This window comes from Protomyctophum parallelum (assembly GCF_964188405.1).
Source record: "Protomyctophum parallelum genome assembly, chromosome: 20".
In the NCBI taxonomy this organism is placed as follows: Eukaryota; Metazoa; Chordata; class Actinopteri; order Myctophiformes; family Myctophidae; genus Protomyctophum; species Protomyctophum parallelum.
In genome coordinates this window covers 12061190-12076677 of record NC_139718.1, presented here as the reverse complement: position 1 = coordinate 12076677, position 15488 = coordinate 12061190, and the positions used below count along the sequence as shown (strand labels likewise).

The 15488-nt window shown below is 41.7% G+C and overlaps 2 protein-coding genes across 2 annotated transcripts in view; both read right to left on the bottom strand.

Moving 5' to 3' along the window:
* eml5 (EMAP like 5) overlaps window positions 1-1898 on the bottom strand; it is a 62575-nt gene extending 60677 nt beyond the window's left edge. Inside the window, exon 1 of the mRNA XM_083791321.1 lies at window positions 1686-1898. Coding sequence (XP_083647447.1) covers window positions 1686-1882 — 197 coding nt within the window. The 5' untranslated portion in view covers window positions 1883-1898. The remainder of the gene's footprint in view (window positions 1-1685) is intronic.
* A 7851-nt stretch (window positions 1899-9749) lies between these two features.
* Window positions 9750-10379, bottom strand: LOC310877641 (MICOS complex subunit MIC25-like; the record flags this gene model as incomplete). Its single annotated transcript, XM_083791590.1, has 1 exon — window positions 9750-10379. One exon carries the CDS (start codon window positions 10377-10379, stop codon window positions 9750-9752), a length of 630 nt encoding a protein of 209 aa, XP_083647716.1.
* Between the last annotated feature and the right edge of the window lie 5109 nt (window positions 10380-15488).

The window sequence follows — 15488 nt, the reverse complement described above, 5'->3', positions numbered from 1 at the left end:
TTCCATGATTCTTTTATTTATTTTAATGACATCTAATCATTGTTTTTTGACCGATTTGAGAAAATAAAGGGAATTGAGGTCATTCAGACAGACAGACAGACAGACAGACAGACAGACAGACAGACAGACAGACACATACGCACGCACGCACGCACTCACGCTCACGCACACTCACACACGTGTTAAGTTAACCATGTGAATAAGCATCCCTAATAAGCATCCCTAATATGGGGCAAACATTCTGTGAAAATATCGGATGTACAAACGCACGCAAGTTTTACAATGTGACGCGATGTGAGTGAATCTACTATGTATACTATTGTGTACTACTATTTGTATTTTCAGCAAAGTAGAGGGGTAAAAAGGAACAGAGGCCTGGACAATAATAATGGCCAATGGCTGAAGTTTGAAAATAGTATAATCACAGAGGATTTTCTGATTTAAATTAAATCATTTAATCCCAAAGTGTATCTGGCATTTGTCCACACTTCACACATTTCTCACTGCAACAAAATATAAAGATGACACTATAGGCTAAATGTGGCCCCAAACCTAAGATTTCATAATTATGGTACATGAACAATATCCAGACTAAAGCCTGGTGTGCCAGATGTAGACATATGTCATGCAAAGATTACTTTTCCCAAAGCAGCCTGCAGCTACCCAAACATCATATGGTTTAGTCAATTAACTCTCCAACACAGCTTTTGAACTGAGGCAGAGCAAGGTTGGTGTCTCTGTTGACCAATTAATAATGGAGCAGGAGGCCAGCTGACTAATGGCACAGTATATAATCCTAGTCATCTCCAGGCCAACCCACACAATATCAACACAAAGCACTGAGGCATTGGACAGAGATCTTTGTTGTGTGTTGGCAGCATTATGTGGGGCACTTTATGAAGTGTATTATAATCTTGGGAGAATGATGTGTAAGGCCTTTACACAAGAAGTTAATTGGCCCTTGAGTTGTCATGCTACTTGGCTGTCCAGTTGGCTTTATTTAAAACTGGACGCTTCAGGGTTGCTCTGCGCCTATCATGATGGGTTTAATCGATGGCTTTCAGGGATCCCCTTAACGACAACGGTGCATGCCCTTCAACATTTAAATAGACTTTTGCCAGATCACTGAGCACAACGGTATAGTATTGACAGACTGCCAGAAGGGTTGACTAGTCACTATACTGTTACATAATATATGGGTATTTACCGTATTTATCTCAGAAGTTATGGAAGTAGGCTATCAGTACTAGGCTATACTTCAGGAAAATCTTGTCAGCTACCATACACTGCTGATGACAATAATGCTCTCATCACTCTGAAAACTCCACCAAAGAGAAGGTAACTGCTGTGGAATTTTCAGATATAGGATATATATACAGTATGTTCTGGCCTTGGAGACAGAAGACAGTACATGACTTGGTGGCAAATGTTCAGGTTGCTGGATAGTTTAACTTATAACTCCATCGCGCCAAAAAAACCTGATCTGCAAGCTACCAACGCGTTGCGATGGGATACGTTGTTCGCTTGTAGATTAGTTATTTTTAGCAAGTAACGCCAAGTCGCCGACATCGTACTACGGGAGTATATATGAATTGAGCGTGTCGCTGTCAGTGGTGCTGAAATGACGGGAGTGAACGTGCAGGCTGCGCGTGGTGTGGTATAGCGGCGGTGTGTTATTACACTACCTGATTATGTCATCGTTGTGTCCCAAGTAAAATTTCTGCTTGTGTTCCCGTGTATTATACACAACTCCCACACCGGCGACAAAATACACAATCTCCTTAGCCGCTGTGTAGTACAGGTTGTTGCGGCACTGGTGTCCCCGGTATCCGTAAACCCACTCGAGTCTCAGGTGGCAATTCGGAGCAGTTCTGTCAGCCATGTCCGCACGTCCGTGTCTCCGCTGTTATAGCCAGTATCTGATAGTGTCATTCACCAAAAAGGATTTATCTTAAGCCTGTGTGTCTCCCATTAGTTCCGTTGGATTTGTCAGTCCAGTAAAAGCGATATTAGGCAGCATCTGAGGGTCATGTACATAATAGTCCTATATTATGATACGAAAGACCCCCTGTCTTTCTTTTTAGAAATGGCTAATATAGTTAGTTCTTGTCATATTGAGAATCTACGTGTAGCCTACTATACGTCAGCCCCGGGCTTGCAGTCCTTCCCGACATAGGTCAAAGCTCCTGTCAAATTCTACAAAGATGGAGCTTTAGTGTTATTCTACAAGCACCGCCCAGAACGATGAAAGATCATCCACCTATCCAATCGCGTCTACCGCCATCCTAGACGGAGAAATGTAGGAAAGGACACCCACAGCTGCAATGCATGCACAGTCGATCTTTTGCGCCTGCGCTGTGCTTTCACTGAGCTGAGTGTGACGAAATAGTCTCTTCCCCACATTTCAGTTTGCTACCAAGTACCAACTACCAAGCACCAGCCCATACATCATTCAATTATTATTAATAATAATAATACTTTATTTGTATAGCACCTTGCATGACATGAAATGCAGCTCAAAGTGCTTTACAGAACAATGGAGAATAAAAGAAAAGCAAGGCAACGACATTAAAAAACAAGCAGTAATGCAATACAGTGAGGACATGAATAACAAAAAAATAAAAAATAAAAGATCAATTAAAAGCAATGTTGTAGAAGTGGGTCTTGAGCTGAGCTTTAAAAATGTCTACAGAGGCTGCCTGACGAAGGTACAGTGGGAGCTTTTCCATGCCGACGGCCCGTAGAAGCAAAAAGCTGCTTCCCCGTATTTTTTAGTTGCCATTTTTTTAGGCAAAGCGAGCAGGCCAGCAGTGGAAGACCTTAGGGGGCGGTTTGGGACATATAGGCAGGCAGTCATGTAGGTAGGAAGGTGCGAGACCATTGAGAGCTTTATAGACAAGTAGTCTTTTTTACAGCAGCAGTAGTTTATTACAGCAATTAGTATATCATTGCTATTCAATTGTGCATTTTGACAGGTGTCAAACCATTTCCAAATCAGTTCTTTATACTGTATGTATGCTTTCAGATTTTGATTATTATTTAAAAAAAATCTGCAACTTATATTTTATTCATTTTTCATGAACAAAATATGTGGTCTTACATAAAGCATTATATTTTGACAGTAATATACATTTTAATTTACTTCCATTGAGAAATAAAGTGTCCTTATAGCCTTAAACGTTTTAATGAGATTTAATGTAAAAATACGTAAATGTTTTTATTTTTGTAGGCTATATTATATTATGCTGGCATACTTTGATTGCTTTTGTGATACAAAATGAATACAAACTAATGATAACGTACAGTATTTGTATTCTTATTTTATGTCTCTATTATTCATAAAGACAATGGTTGATATGGATAGGATTATATCAACAGGGACTAGTTTTTAATTATCCCTGCCAGGCCAGAAGGCCAAAGGCGAGGTATGTTTTCACTTCTGTGAGTCAGTCTGTTGTCTGTCTGCTACAACTCCGACATATTTTGTCCAAACCTCACACATATTTCTCTGTAGACATATGATAATTTTCTATTCCATTCCGAATGGGTATAATTGGCTTCCAAAGGTTGTTTTGCACAAAATGCCACAAATCATGAAAGCATTCACACAACAGAAACCGTGCACATGCACATATGGAGATTCTCAACATGCACTGATGTCAGACACAACACCATGTATTGTTAGATGTGACGTTTGTTATTCATCCCAAAAATCAATTCTGATGATGAACATTAACAACAACAATTTGTGTCGTCTGGTTGCCTCTGATACGACCATGCATAATATGGCCATATCGGTCAGCGGTGTGAGGGCTGTGTAGCGCACTGTCCAAATGCACAGATAGTCTGCATGTTCATCTGCCTGTCTGTGTTCCTTTTATGACTGGCTACAAGTCATTGTGATAATGGCGTCTTGGTGTAGTCACTAAGAACTGACAACGGGTAAAATGAGTATTGAATAACAAAAGAGGCATGCTTTGTGAACAGACAACTTTTTCTTATATATTAAGTACTAGACATTAGTATCCATTGTATGGCCTACATTTCCTAATAAGAACGGGCTTGATCTGAATTGGGTTATTTTGGGCATGTCAAAGTTATTCCAAATAGTTTTCAAAAATGTTCAAATGTTCAACAGCCCGAAGAATAAATTAGGGCTGACGTTTTTTAACTGTTCCTCATTTTGCCTGGAACACGCTGGAGCTCCCTCAAGGACACCTGTGGGTCCCTGGACCCCACTTTGAGAATCAGTAGGCTATTCGAGAGAAGGGATCTCAGACACGTTCCTATGGGGCCTCAGCTCCATCATACACAGAAATGTCCTGGTAACTCTCTCCTCTGCATGTCTGTCCCCAGGCCCTGCTCTCATAAGAGACAGGAAGGAGAGAACAGAAAGGGGGGGCAAGGTGACTTCATGGTTGTGAGTCATATTTGAATCTCATTCCCTATGCCCCATATAGTGCACTACTTTGGGGTTCCGCCATTTTGGATTAATATCTGAATGTGTAGTGAACATTTTTGCACCCTAATATAGTGGACTGAAGTATCCCACAATGCATCGGGGATTCTAGGGAACATGCGATGGTCACTACATTCACTCAGCGAAGCAAATCTACCCCATAATGCATTGCACAAGCTCGCTCTTGAGCCACACATGCACACGTTTGCGCTCGTGCACTGCTTCTGCATGCATGCGCTCCAGATGCTCAGATGAGGCAGAGCAGGCTGAACCAAAATCAACACATACAACCTATTTTATCACACACGTAGGCTACTTGCATGCGAGACCAATTAATTGTGTCACCAACATATATTTATTATTCATTCATTCCTGCCATGAATAAAAAAACTATTATACTATCATTGGATCATGCACTGAGACTTGCAATCAATGGTTCACTCTGGTCCCGAGGAAGTCAAGGCGAGTACCCCATCATGGTCACTGACCTCGACTATGCAGACGACATTGCCCTAATCTCGGATACAGTCGAGAAAGGAAGGGAGCTACTACTGGCAGTAGAAAAGGAGTGCAGGAAGATCGGCCTCAAGCTCAATGCCAAGAAAACAAAGAAAATTACAGTGGTAATGACACAGAGGACAAAACTGCCACTGCAGACGGGATGGTGCTCGAGCGAGTCGAGGACTTCAAGTACCTCAGGGCCTGGACTGCCTCAACTGAACAGGATCTGAAGGTTCGCAGAGCACTTGCCTGGAAAGCCTTGCACGGGATGAGGAGTGTGGAAATCAGAATGGGAGAAGACCTTAAGAGGCTACTGTGGAGTCAGTACTGCTGTATGGGGCCGAGACATGGACCCTTACAATACAAAAGGAAAAAGCCCTGGATGGAGTCTACACAAGAATGCTACGAATGGCACTAGGTGTCACATGGACGGACCGCATCAGAAATGTGGACCTCTATGTGGACCTACCACGGGTCACGGACAAAGTCAGAGAGAGAAGGATGAGGCTGGCAGGGCACTGCGTCATGCACCCAGAACTTGAGGCAAGTAAATTGCCTCTATGGGAGCCAACCCAGGGCAAAGCCACAAGGGGAAAGAAGCGTACCACCTACAGTATGTAGACGTGCTATGGCGCGACAGCTTGGCTGACAACACTGAAGAGCTCAAGAACCTGATGTTGGATAGGAAATTAATTGTGGAGGTCAGCGATCAAGGAATCCCGAGTTGGTGTTGGCTAGACCTCATAACATAACATTATTATTTCATTGAATTGCGATAAATACATAAAAACCTCATTATGTAGGCCTATATCAATTTATTGGCTATATTGTCAGGGAGGTGGATCTGTAGTGACAGCCATGTCACTTATATAATATTTGATCATCTGTTTCTAGTGAAAATTTAACTAATTCAGCAGCAATAACATTAGAATTTTCTCTCAGTCAGTTGATTCGTCACAATGTATCCATATGAGTGAAACGGCCACGATTATTTGTTTATTTAGTTGCTCGATTCAGTATTTAGATACTTGATATTCATTTTAGCTGCCCCGCCCCCCTTCCTATACAAACTCATTGTAACTTCAAACTGCATGCACGTAAAAAGAACACTTTTGTTGTTTGTGCCAAAATAATACCATTGGTATTAAAATGCTAACAATTTCAATTGTGATAAAAACACAAATTATTCAGAAGCTGCAGCACGTCATTATTGTTTTTTATCTCACTTAATAGGCCTAGATAAAATAATACAACACGAATCAAAAAATCGAGACAAATCCATGGCCCTGTACATGCACAGCTCCAACCTCCAACCACTGCAGATGAGCTGGTTATATATGGTATTCAGTTACGCGTTACCATACTGATTGGATGAAATTACATTTTATTAATTAAAATAAGTTCCAGATTGCAGATTTAAATAGATCGTATTCTATTTTCATTTCGCATTCATTCATTTGTACATTTTAAATTAAGTACAATCATACTGTAGCTCAACTTGTGGTCAGATAACGCCATCATGGGGAGAGATGATGGTACTTCCAAATATTTGTCATGCAGGCCTACTCTGTGCATATCATGGTGCATATGCATATCAATACACATAGGCTACTGTATGATATCACATTAAGATATACTACTGTCACCGGCATATGATATGAATCTATATGGTTTTGCTGATGAGTTGTGTTATGATGCTTTATCTTTTTGTCTGATAATAAATAATATGAACCTAGAGTACCCCATCTGCCCTAAAATCAATGATGATGGATTTGATGGGCCTTACAGTTATAAATATGTATTATTACAAAGATAATGCCTTGGTATGGTTTAAAATTGTATTGCATGCACACTACAAACAGTAGTGATACATTAAGATAGGTGATATTAGATAACATACAAACAAAATAACACCAAGGTCAGCGGTTTCCTTGGGTTTGTCTCTGTGGGCACCTCCCCTTTCTTAGTCCACTACCTCCTGGGTGCTTCTGTGTTATTCCTACTAACAACAACACTACATGTTTAGGGTAGTGTGCTGACAGACTACATGTTTAGGGTAGTGTGCTGACAGATTCTGAGAGTCTTGAGAGATTACATTACAACTTAAGCTTTATGAAAGTCAGGGGTAGCTCAGAGCCTCTGCTTGAAGTCCGGTTCATTATTAAGGCATAGTGAGCTCTGTTGAAACTCGACTACGTGAAAGTGTGCTGACCTGTTTCTTCACAAATGGATGGTGGTGATGGGAACTTCCCTGTGGTCCCTCATGAAATGTACGGTCACACCCTTCAATGGACTGTTGACTGTTATCACACCATCCTGTCCCTCTCTCCTGTCCGGCTGAAAGGATCTGCAGGGGGCAAAGGCAAAGTGTATGAAACATGACATGTATTATAGAATTTTTGGTTTCTATTTTGTCATTAGTGTTTTCTGAGGTGAGCCATTTTATGTTTTTAATAATACATAATAGTCTTTCCTAAAATTGGGATTCTTTCTCCACTCCGCAGTGTGTTTTATCACTATGGCTTTGTTCCCCTTTTTCTTTTTTATATCACTAATAATGGAAATACAACCAAAACTGATTGACCCTTTGCTAAGCCCCACCCACTCCACTATAGTTCTCAAAATCTCTTCTAGAAAACAAGGCCTGCAGTAGCCTATGCACTGGATGTGCATGACATTACTTTAACAATCAACAGGAGTTTGTTTTCATGTACCGGTAATTATGCACAGTAAGACTACAGTGATTAGTATTATTGCCATCACCTTGGTGGTAGGCGAGTTTTGATTGATTGATTGATTGAATATTTATGAACAGTTTGGAGAATTACAGTACATTTCAAGCACAACTATGCTTAAAATGTACTGCAGTTGCCATAATTGTTTCACTGAGTAGTAGTGCATCTGGGTGCAAACCTAGTCTTGTTATTGTGGTAATGTTGCTTTTTTAACATTAATAGTTTTCATTCCAAGATCATTCATTTTTTACAACATAGACCTCTCGTAACATTATTCCCTTGTATTTAAAAAAAGAAAATGTACAAAGCCCTTTGACATTTTCTTGGATCACTGGGATATATTTGACCGCACGAGTGTGCCTGCGCAACAATAAATAAATTCATCATCACACTGGAACAATGAGTAACGATAATACACCCCAAAAATAAGAGGGATGTGCTTAGTGATAAATAGATGGACGGGCGGACAGAGAGGGACAGAAGACAATAGGGCTGTTCCGACTAAGGGACAGCCTTTGGAGAGAAATGAAACTCCATTCACTTTACTGCAGAGGGGTGTTTCTGTGTCCAGCTCGTTAATGTGTCAAGGAAGGCAATTGTTTCTGCAACTGTCAAATAGGTCTACTCAGCATGTCACCCTAGCAGTGGCGGCGTCTGGCAGTGATTTTGGGTGGGGGGGGCTATAAGACATCCATTATACTATGCTAGTTCAACCTGCAGCAATAGAATCATATTCCAGATATCAAAGTACAGCAATGACGCCGCCTATACAGATAGCTGCTCTTACTGTCATTAATAATGACAGTACGCATGCACAGTTTGCACTTTGCACACACACACAGACGCGCGCGCGTGGAATAAAGATGCAAGCAACTTGCAAGGCACACACACATGGCACCGAAACAACACTAACACACGCACACAAACACAGCCTCTCTCTCTCTCTCTCTCTCTCTCTCTCTCTCTCTCTCTCTCTCTCTCTCTCTCTCTCTCTCTCTCTCTCTCTCTCTCTCTCTCTCTCTCTCTCTCTCTCTCTCTCTCTCTCTCTCTCTTCCCAACTCAATGAGAGCTCGAGCCACTTTCAATGTGATTAAACCTGCGATTATGTTTCTTCTTCTTTGTGAGATGAATGAAGCAGACGGTCTGACGGTGACCACAATACCTTTCTGTGGATCCGGTGTGCGGTCAGCTGTCTGCCCCAAGCAATAATTTCAAACTCACAAAACAAACGTATTTTGTCTCCTTTCCTTTTGTTATATCCAAAATGGACGATAGCACCCAGTCTCTTAACTTCATTTTCCTCTCCACGGACACGGGACAAAACGGATTATAAAGTAAATAATAAACTTTTTTCATTTAAAATACTTCCACCCGCCAGTCTTTCACATCATAAACAACCACACACGAGCAGGTGCTGTGATTGGTCAAAAGCCAATGACCTCACGGTCTGAGGCGGGCATTAGAGCTGGCTTAGAGATTTTAGCCCCAATACAATGGCAAGTAAACCAGGCAGGCGTATCTTGACAGCTGTCAATCATTCAACGCAATGAAAGCCAATGGAAGCCTTTTGGGCTGTAAAAAAATCAGCCCATTTTGACCTATTTTGTGTTTTTCTTGTAACTATTTGATGCTGTTGCTGCTTTAGATTATACCAGAATATAAAAGTATCTATTCTAAAACATTTTAATAATTTCTCATCTTTACTCATCTATAGGATAGGGGGGGCTCCTACTATCAGCCCCGGGCCAGCTCATTGACGCTGGTTAATGTGTCAAGGAAGGCAATTATGTTTCTGCAACGGTCTACGTATTCTAACTAATAAAATAACATTTTCATGGCACTCAGCATGTCACCCTAGACATAAATTGGCTCTTGGGCGAAACAAATTGGGTAACCCTGTCGACTAACACTATAGCATGACAAGTAAAATCAGACTAAGTGTGCTTCACTGCTTAAATTAATATTAATATGTTTCAGATGTCTGAGATGATGGAATATATGATGGTCATGGAAGGGGAACCTTCTGAAAGCTTCATGGGCAAAGATAATTAACTTCAAAATCTTTTTTTAAAACGGTCAAAAAGACCTCTCTTGGCTTTCTGGATGCACAACATGTACTGCTCAGTCAAGCTGGAGCACAGTAGGGTATGTTGTGGGTTGTCTCGGTAGCACTGGAGCACACGGCCCTGCAGCTCAGCGCACACAGTCTCTGTGCATCGGGGCCGGATGTGAGCCTCTGCCTTGTCAGCTGCCTGGCTGTATTGTTCAGCTGCCTGCTTGTAGTTTTCAAGGTTCTTCTTCTCCAGCATTTCTAACTGTTCTTTATAGAAGGCCGCTGCCAACTTCCTCTCTGACTGTCTGGCCAGTAACATGGCCTTCTCCATTGTCTCCAACGCTTCTTGGGTCTTGCCTTTCTCGTTGAGTACTAGCACTGCATGTTCTCTTTCTCTCTCATGGGCCAGTCTGGCCTCCTGCACCAGAGCCTTCTCTTGTTCAAACTTTCTGCGCATTTCCCCCTGTATTTCTGCATCAGATGGCCCTTTTGGTATTGGACTTGGTGGTGGTGGTTGGTTTTGTTGTGGTGTTGGTGAAGACCCCTGGGGTTTCTTCATCCGGTGGAAGACCTCTGCTGAGACCTTCACTCCTTGAATGACTATGACATTTTCCTCTTCGTCCTTCCTCATCGTGCTTCCATTGCCGCCCATTCCGGTCTGCTGTTTAATATTAGGCTACCATACCACAAACGTATGGTCCTCAAACCCCGTAGGCTGGATTATAATTATTATAATTTGGGCCAATTAGCTGTATTGGACGATGTATCACAGGTGATATGTAGTTAATGCATATAGATATACCAGTCACATATGTCACTTAATAATACTGACAAACTGACAAAGAAATATAAATATAAATACTGTTGGAGAGGATTCCATGCTAGATCGAAATACGAGATACCCATACAAGGAGCAGGGTTCATGCGACCCGTGTCATCCGAGACTGACGTCATCATGGACAGTGCGTGGAGACCGACGTCACTACATCACTACACCTTACATCTACGTCAAACTTACGTAGCTCCCACGGTTTCTGAGGTGAAAATACTTGATGTGAGTTTGTGCATTTTCCCATGTAAGTCGATGAGAAATTTGAATGCACTACAAAAAATATTATTAATCAATAATTTGTTAATTTGAAAAAAGGGCATGAGGGGGTGCATCCAGTGAAAGCTGAAATTATGCTCCATGTAAACAGGAAGTAAACTGGATAGGATGGTATATAACTATATACTGGATAGCATATTTCATACTGCAGGATACTAGATATGGTTCTATAATTAATATTTCTTTCTTGGAAATACGTGTGTACAATGATATGGTCTAAATTGTTCATTTGGTGATAATTATAATCCCCAAATTAAATCTACAAATGCAAAGTCAAACCAGAGGTAGGTGTAGTTGGACCTGTAGCCACATGGTGGCAGACTTGACGCATCATAAGCCTCTCAGAGTCTGGCTAGAAACATTACTGAGGTAGCTAGCCAATACAAAAGGAAGTAGGCCTCACCTCCTACAGTAAACAGCTAACATAGATAAGTTCTCATGACCTCACCCTGCCCTTGTAAGGCCACAGACTGCACTGTCTGCACATGGCACATTTTTGCCCGTAGGTCTATATCTGCGTTGGTCTGTTGTCGCATTCCCAAGGAGCCCACTAAGCCAAAGGCAAGAGAGAGGAACACTGAGCGAAACGTTATTTACTGGAGAGGTAACCTTATAGAAGTACTTTTTAGTCAAATGAAATAGTTTTTGAAAGTCCTCGTCTTTGCTGCTCAAATCCAACAAGAAAAGTGGTAGGCGTCCTTCCTTGATTCTGGGTGTTGTTACAGACAGTACATAATTTCAAAGCGAGGTCAGAGCTTAGCAGGGGAATAAACTTTAGACAATGCTATATGTAATCCATAGGCTACTTGATTGATTGATTGATTGATTGATTGAATACTTTAATTAGCAGTTTGCAAAAAACAAACAAAAAACTGAATGCATAGGAAAGTAAAGCTAGATACAAAGTGGGTTAAAAAACTCAAGAAAGCATGGCTTTCCATTGGGGTCCTTTGTACTCAATTCATCGAAACACAGACAAATATAAGTAAAACGCCCTGAAGGCGAGAGGGCGAGGTCGCATGCACACATCTCCCTGGGTGACGGCAGACTGCTGGGCGAGCGCTGGCACTTTGGCATGGGGGGGTCAGATCAACATAAGGAATTAATTATGTACTGTCCATATATGGAGTGTGTTTTGAGTGTACAGGGTTTGATGAGTTCAGATCTATATATGGAATGTCCGAACAGGTCAGCTCTATATATGGAGATCTACGGGTAGCAGCGGAGGCAGTGTCTTGAGTGTACTGGGTTTGATGAGGTCTGGCCATAATATGGAGCGTGTCTTGAGTGTACAGGGTTTGCTGAGGTCAGATCGGAATGCACACGCAGATTAGACACACCAACGGACCAACATGCGGAAACAACGGTCGAACATGCGCTGCTCCCGTGCTTGCTAGGTTTAGGTTAGGGTTTGAGGTAGGTTGTCGGTCTAATGACAGTCGAACCAATAGTATGTCTAAACTAAAGCCTGTAGTGTACCCGGTTAGATCAACATATGGAATGTCAGAACAGGTCAGTTCCATATATGGAGATCTAAGGGTGGCAGCGGGGGCAGTGTCTTGAGTGTACAGGGTTTGATGAGGGCCCAAGTAGGGCCGGGCCTTAATTTTCGGGCCTGTTGAGAACTCTAGTTTACGTCAGCTGCCGGGGGCGCCTGCACTAATAACTAGTTTACTTTTGATACTTTAAGTACATTTTGATGCCAATACTTTTGTAAGTAAATTTGGATTAACTGACTTTAGGTAAAGAATGTGAGTACTTCTTCCACCACTGATTAGTGATTACTATACATGATAGATCAGACATGTGAAAATGGCAGCTGTTTGGACACAGTTCCGTCCAGGTGTGGAGCCAGTGTTGTAAAAACACACAGAAACATCATCATGACCCATACACAGTAGGTAGCAATGACCCTCAAATGATTTATAGGTTACTGTGCACTGCAGAAAATAGCCAATCTACAAGCTCACACAACGCATCATGCAAAAGCATTGTGAGCCACAATTTTTGTATTTTTCCAGTTTTTCATGCGTCTATTAACTTTGTATTTAAGGTTTCTTCCTGGAGGCTGAACCCTTGACAGTCAAACGTGCCAATGAAATAAACAGTAATATAGTGACCTCACACTATCAGCCCCTCCCCTAACCCCCATTATCATACAACTACAGCTGTGGGTTCAGTTCAGGTGGATCACCACCCATCACCACCACCCACCAGGCAAATCAGGCATACTTAATGAACTGGCTAATAAGCCAGGCTAGTGGGGGTGTCCACATAAAAGCATGATTTGAACAAATACTGTACACTTTTTGGAAAAAGTTCTTCCTCCTTATATTATAATAATACCTGATGATCATGTTTTAGGGTGGGAAAAAATCGTGGCACTCGATCTTTAAGTTGGCATCATGGCATGCATGATGCAACCAAGTATAACTTAATCTATTTTCAACCTTATCCTCCTTAAGAGATGGCACAGAAACTTGCCTACCAATGACATCAAAGGAAATTCCAAGCTACAGTAATAGAAACTATCCTCCGTCCCAGCCTCAATATAACTACCCGGAGACAAAAAAAGTAGACAGAGACGTTTCCTAGGGAGCTTACTGGGGAAAATTGTGTGTGCCATGTCAGTGCAGTCAACAATGTGGGAACAATAAAACAAGAATTATCATATATTAGACTGCCTACTTATTCCAGATATAATATATCCCTCCGCACAGCTGATTCAAACTCATAATCAATTATCAATCAATTATCAAGAGCTGAAGTAAGTAATATAATGAAATGTGCTTTCATCCAACTAACGCCCTGCCAGGAAAAGCCTCTGCTGCTCACTGCTGTGCGAGGGGTCCAAATTTTGTATTGGTGAAAGTCTATTGTCCAGGCTGGGAAGCCTGGACAATAGAATTCTCTCGAATAATATACTTTTTGGGCATAAAATAAAACAACATATTTTATTTAGTGCTCCAGTACATGTACATCATGTACTGGACTCAACTGGAGTATGGATGGAATCTTGGTGACAAAGGCTATGAGCCTGTAACATCAACAGACCCCAACCCCATCGCACCAGACTATCTTCTGAAGTTAGTCAGTTGCAACTGTGGACTGTAGCACACTCAAGGTGCTGCTTTGAGTGGTGCAGCCACTCCAAGCCAAGGACCACGTGTGTCCCCATGTCCCTGTCTGTTTAGGGTACCAACCAACCGTTACAAAGTGGCTGTTTGAGCTTCAGTTCACAACTGAGTTGTTTAGCAGCCATGTGGCGCTGTTGAGCTTCACAATGTGCACACAGCTGCATGATAGGATAGGAAGCTGAGTTTTTAGCAGCCATTACGTGATTTCTGTGTGACACTACAGTACAGAGGGACCCCCCCACACACACACGGTAACTGACACAACTTTCGCTAACTTTACATTATACTATTTATAATAGCCTACGTAAAGAGTTAGACTGCAAAGAGACATTTATTGATTTGAATCAGCTGTGTGGAGTCAATTCAGTATAAGTCCGACGTTAGACCAAACATTTAGATTCTCGTAGAGGGTTTTTTTTCCGATTCTGACGAATCTCTCTACGAGAGTCTAAAAGATAACCCCGCCCCTAACGTCGAAAAGGAACGTTTGTGCCTCAAAATCACTCTTACCTTGTACAAATGCAAAATCTAAGCTGCTTTAAATGTTGCCCCACTTGTTTGTGATCTGTGCGCACCCATATTAAACACCGCACATGCTTATTTTTCAATAAAAAGGGGATTTTAATCCACTCTGTTTCGGAATCCTCCATTGTAAATGCGCAACAGAACATTGCCCGCGCCCCTAGCGGCCAGGGTTCTCTTGCGCATCTACAATGGAGAGAAAACCAAGATGGCTGCCAGATTCCGAGACAGAGTGGATTAAAATACCTTTTTTATTGAAAAATAAGCATGTGCGGTGTTTAATATGGGTGCGCACAGATCACAAACAAGTGGGGCAACATTTAAAGCAGCTTAGATTTTGCATTTGTACAAGGTAAGAGTGATTTTGAGGCACAAACGTGCCTTTTCGACGTTAGGGGCGGGGTTATCTTTTAGACTCTCGTAGAGAGATTCGTCAGAATCGAAAAAAACCCTCTACGAGAATCTAAATGTTTGGGCTAACGTCGGACTTATACTGAATTGACTCCACACAGCTGATTCAAATCAATAAATGTCTCTTTGCAGTCTAACTCTTTACGTAGGCTATTATAAATAGTATATAATGTAAAGTTAGCGAAAGTTGTGTCAGTTACCGTGTGTGTGTGGGGGTCCCTCTGTACTGTAGTGTCACACAGAAATCACGTAATGGCTGCTAAAAACTCAGCTTCCTATCCTATCATGCAGGTGTGTGCACATTGTGAAGCTCAACAGCGCCACATGGCTGCTAAACAACTCAGTTGTGAACTGAAGCTCAAACAGCCACTTTGTGGTTGGTTGGTACCTACCCTAAACAGACAGGGACATGATGGGGACACACGTGGTCCTTGGCTTGGAGTAGCTGCACCACTCAAAGGTGTTATAAAGAAAGTATGCTTTAGTAAACAATAATTACACATGATGAAGGAATAATACACAACTGTGTTTACTCTTGGCTTGTAGTTCTTGCAAAACTTAG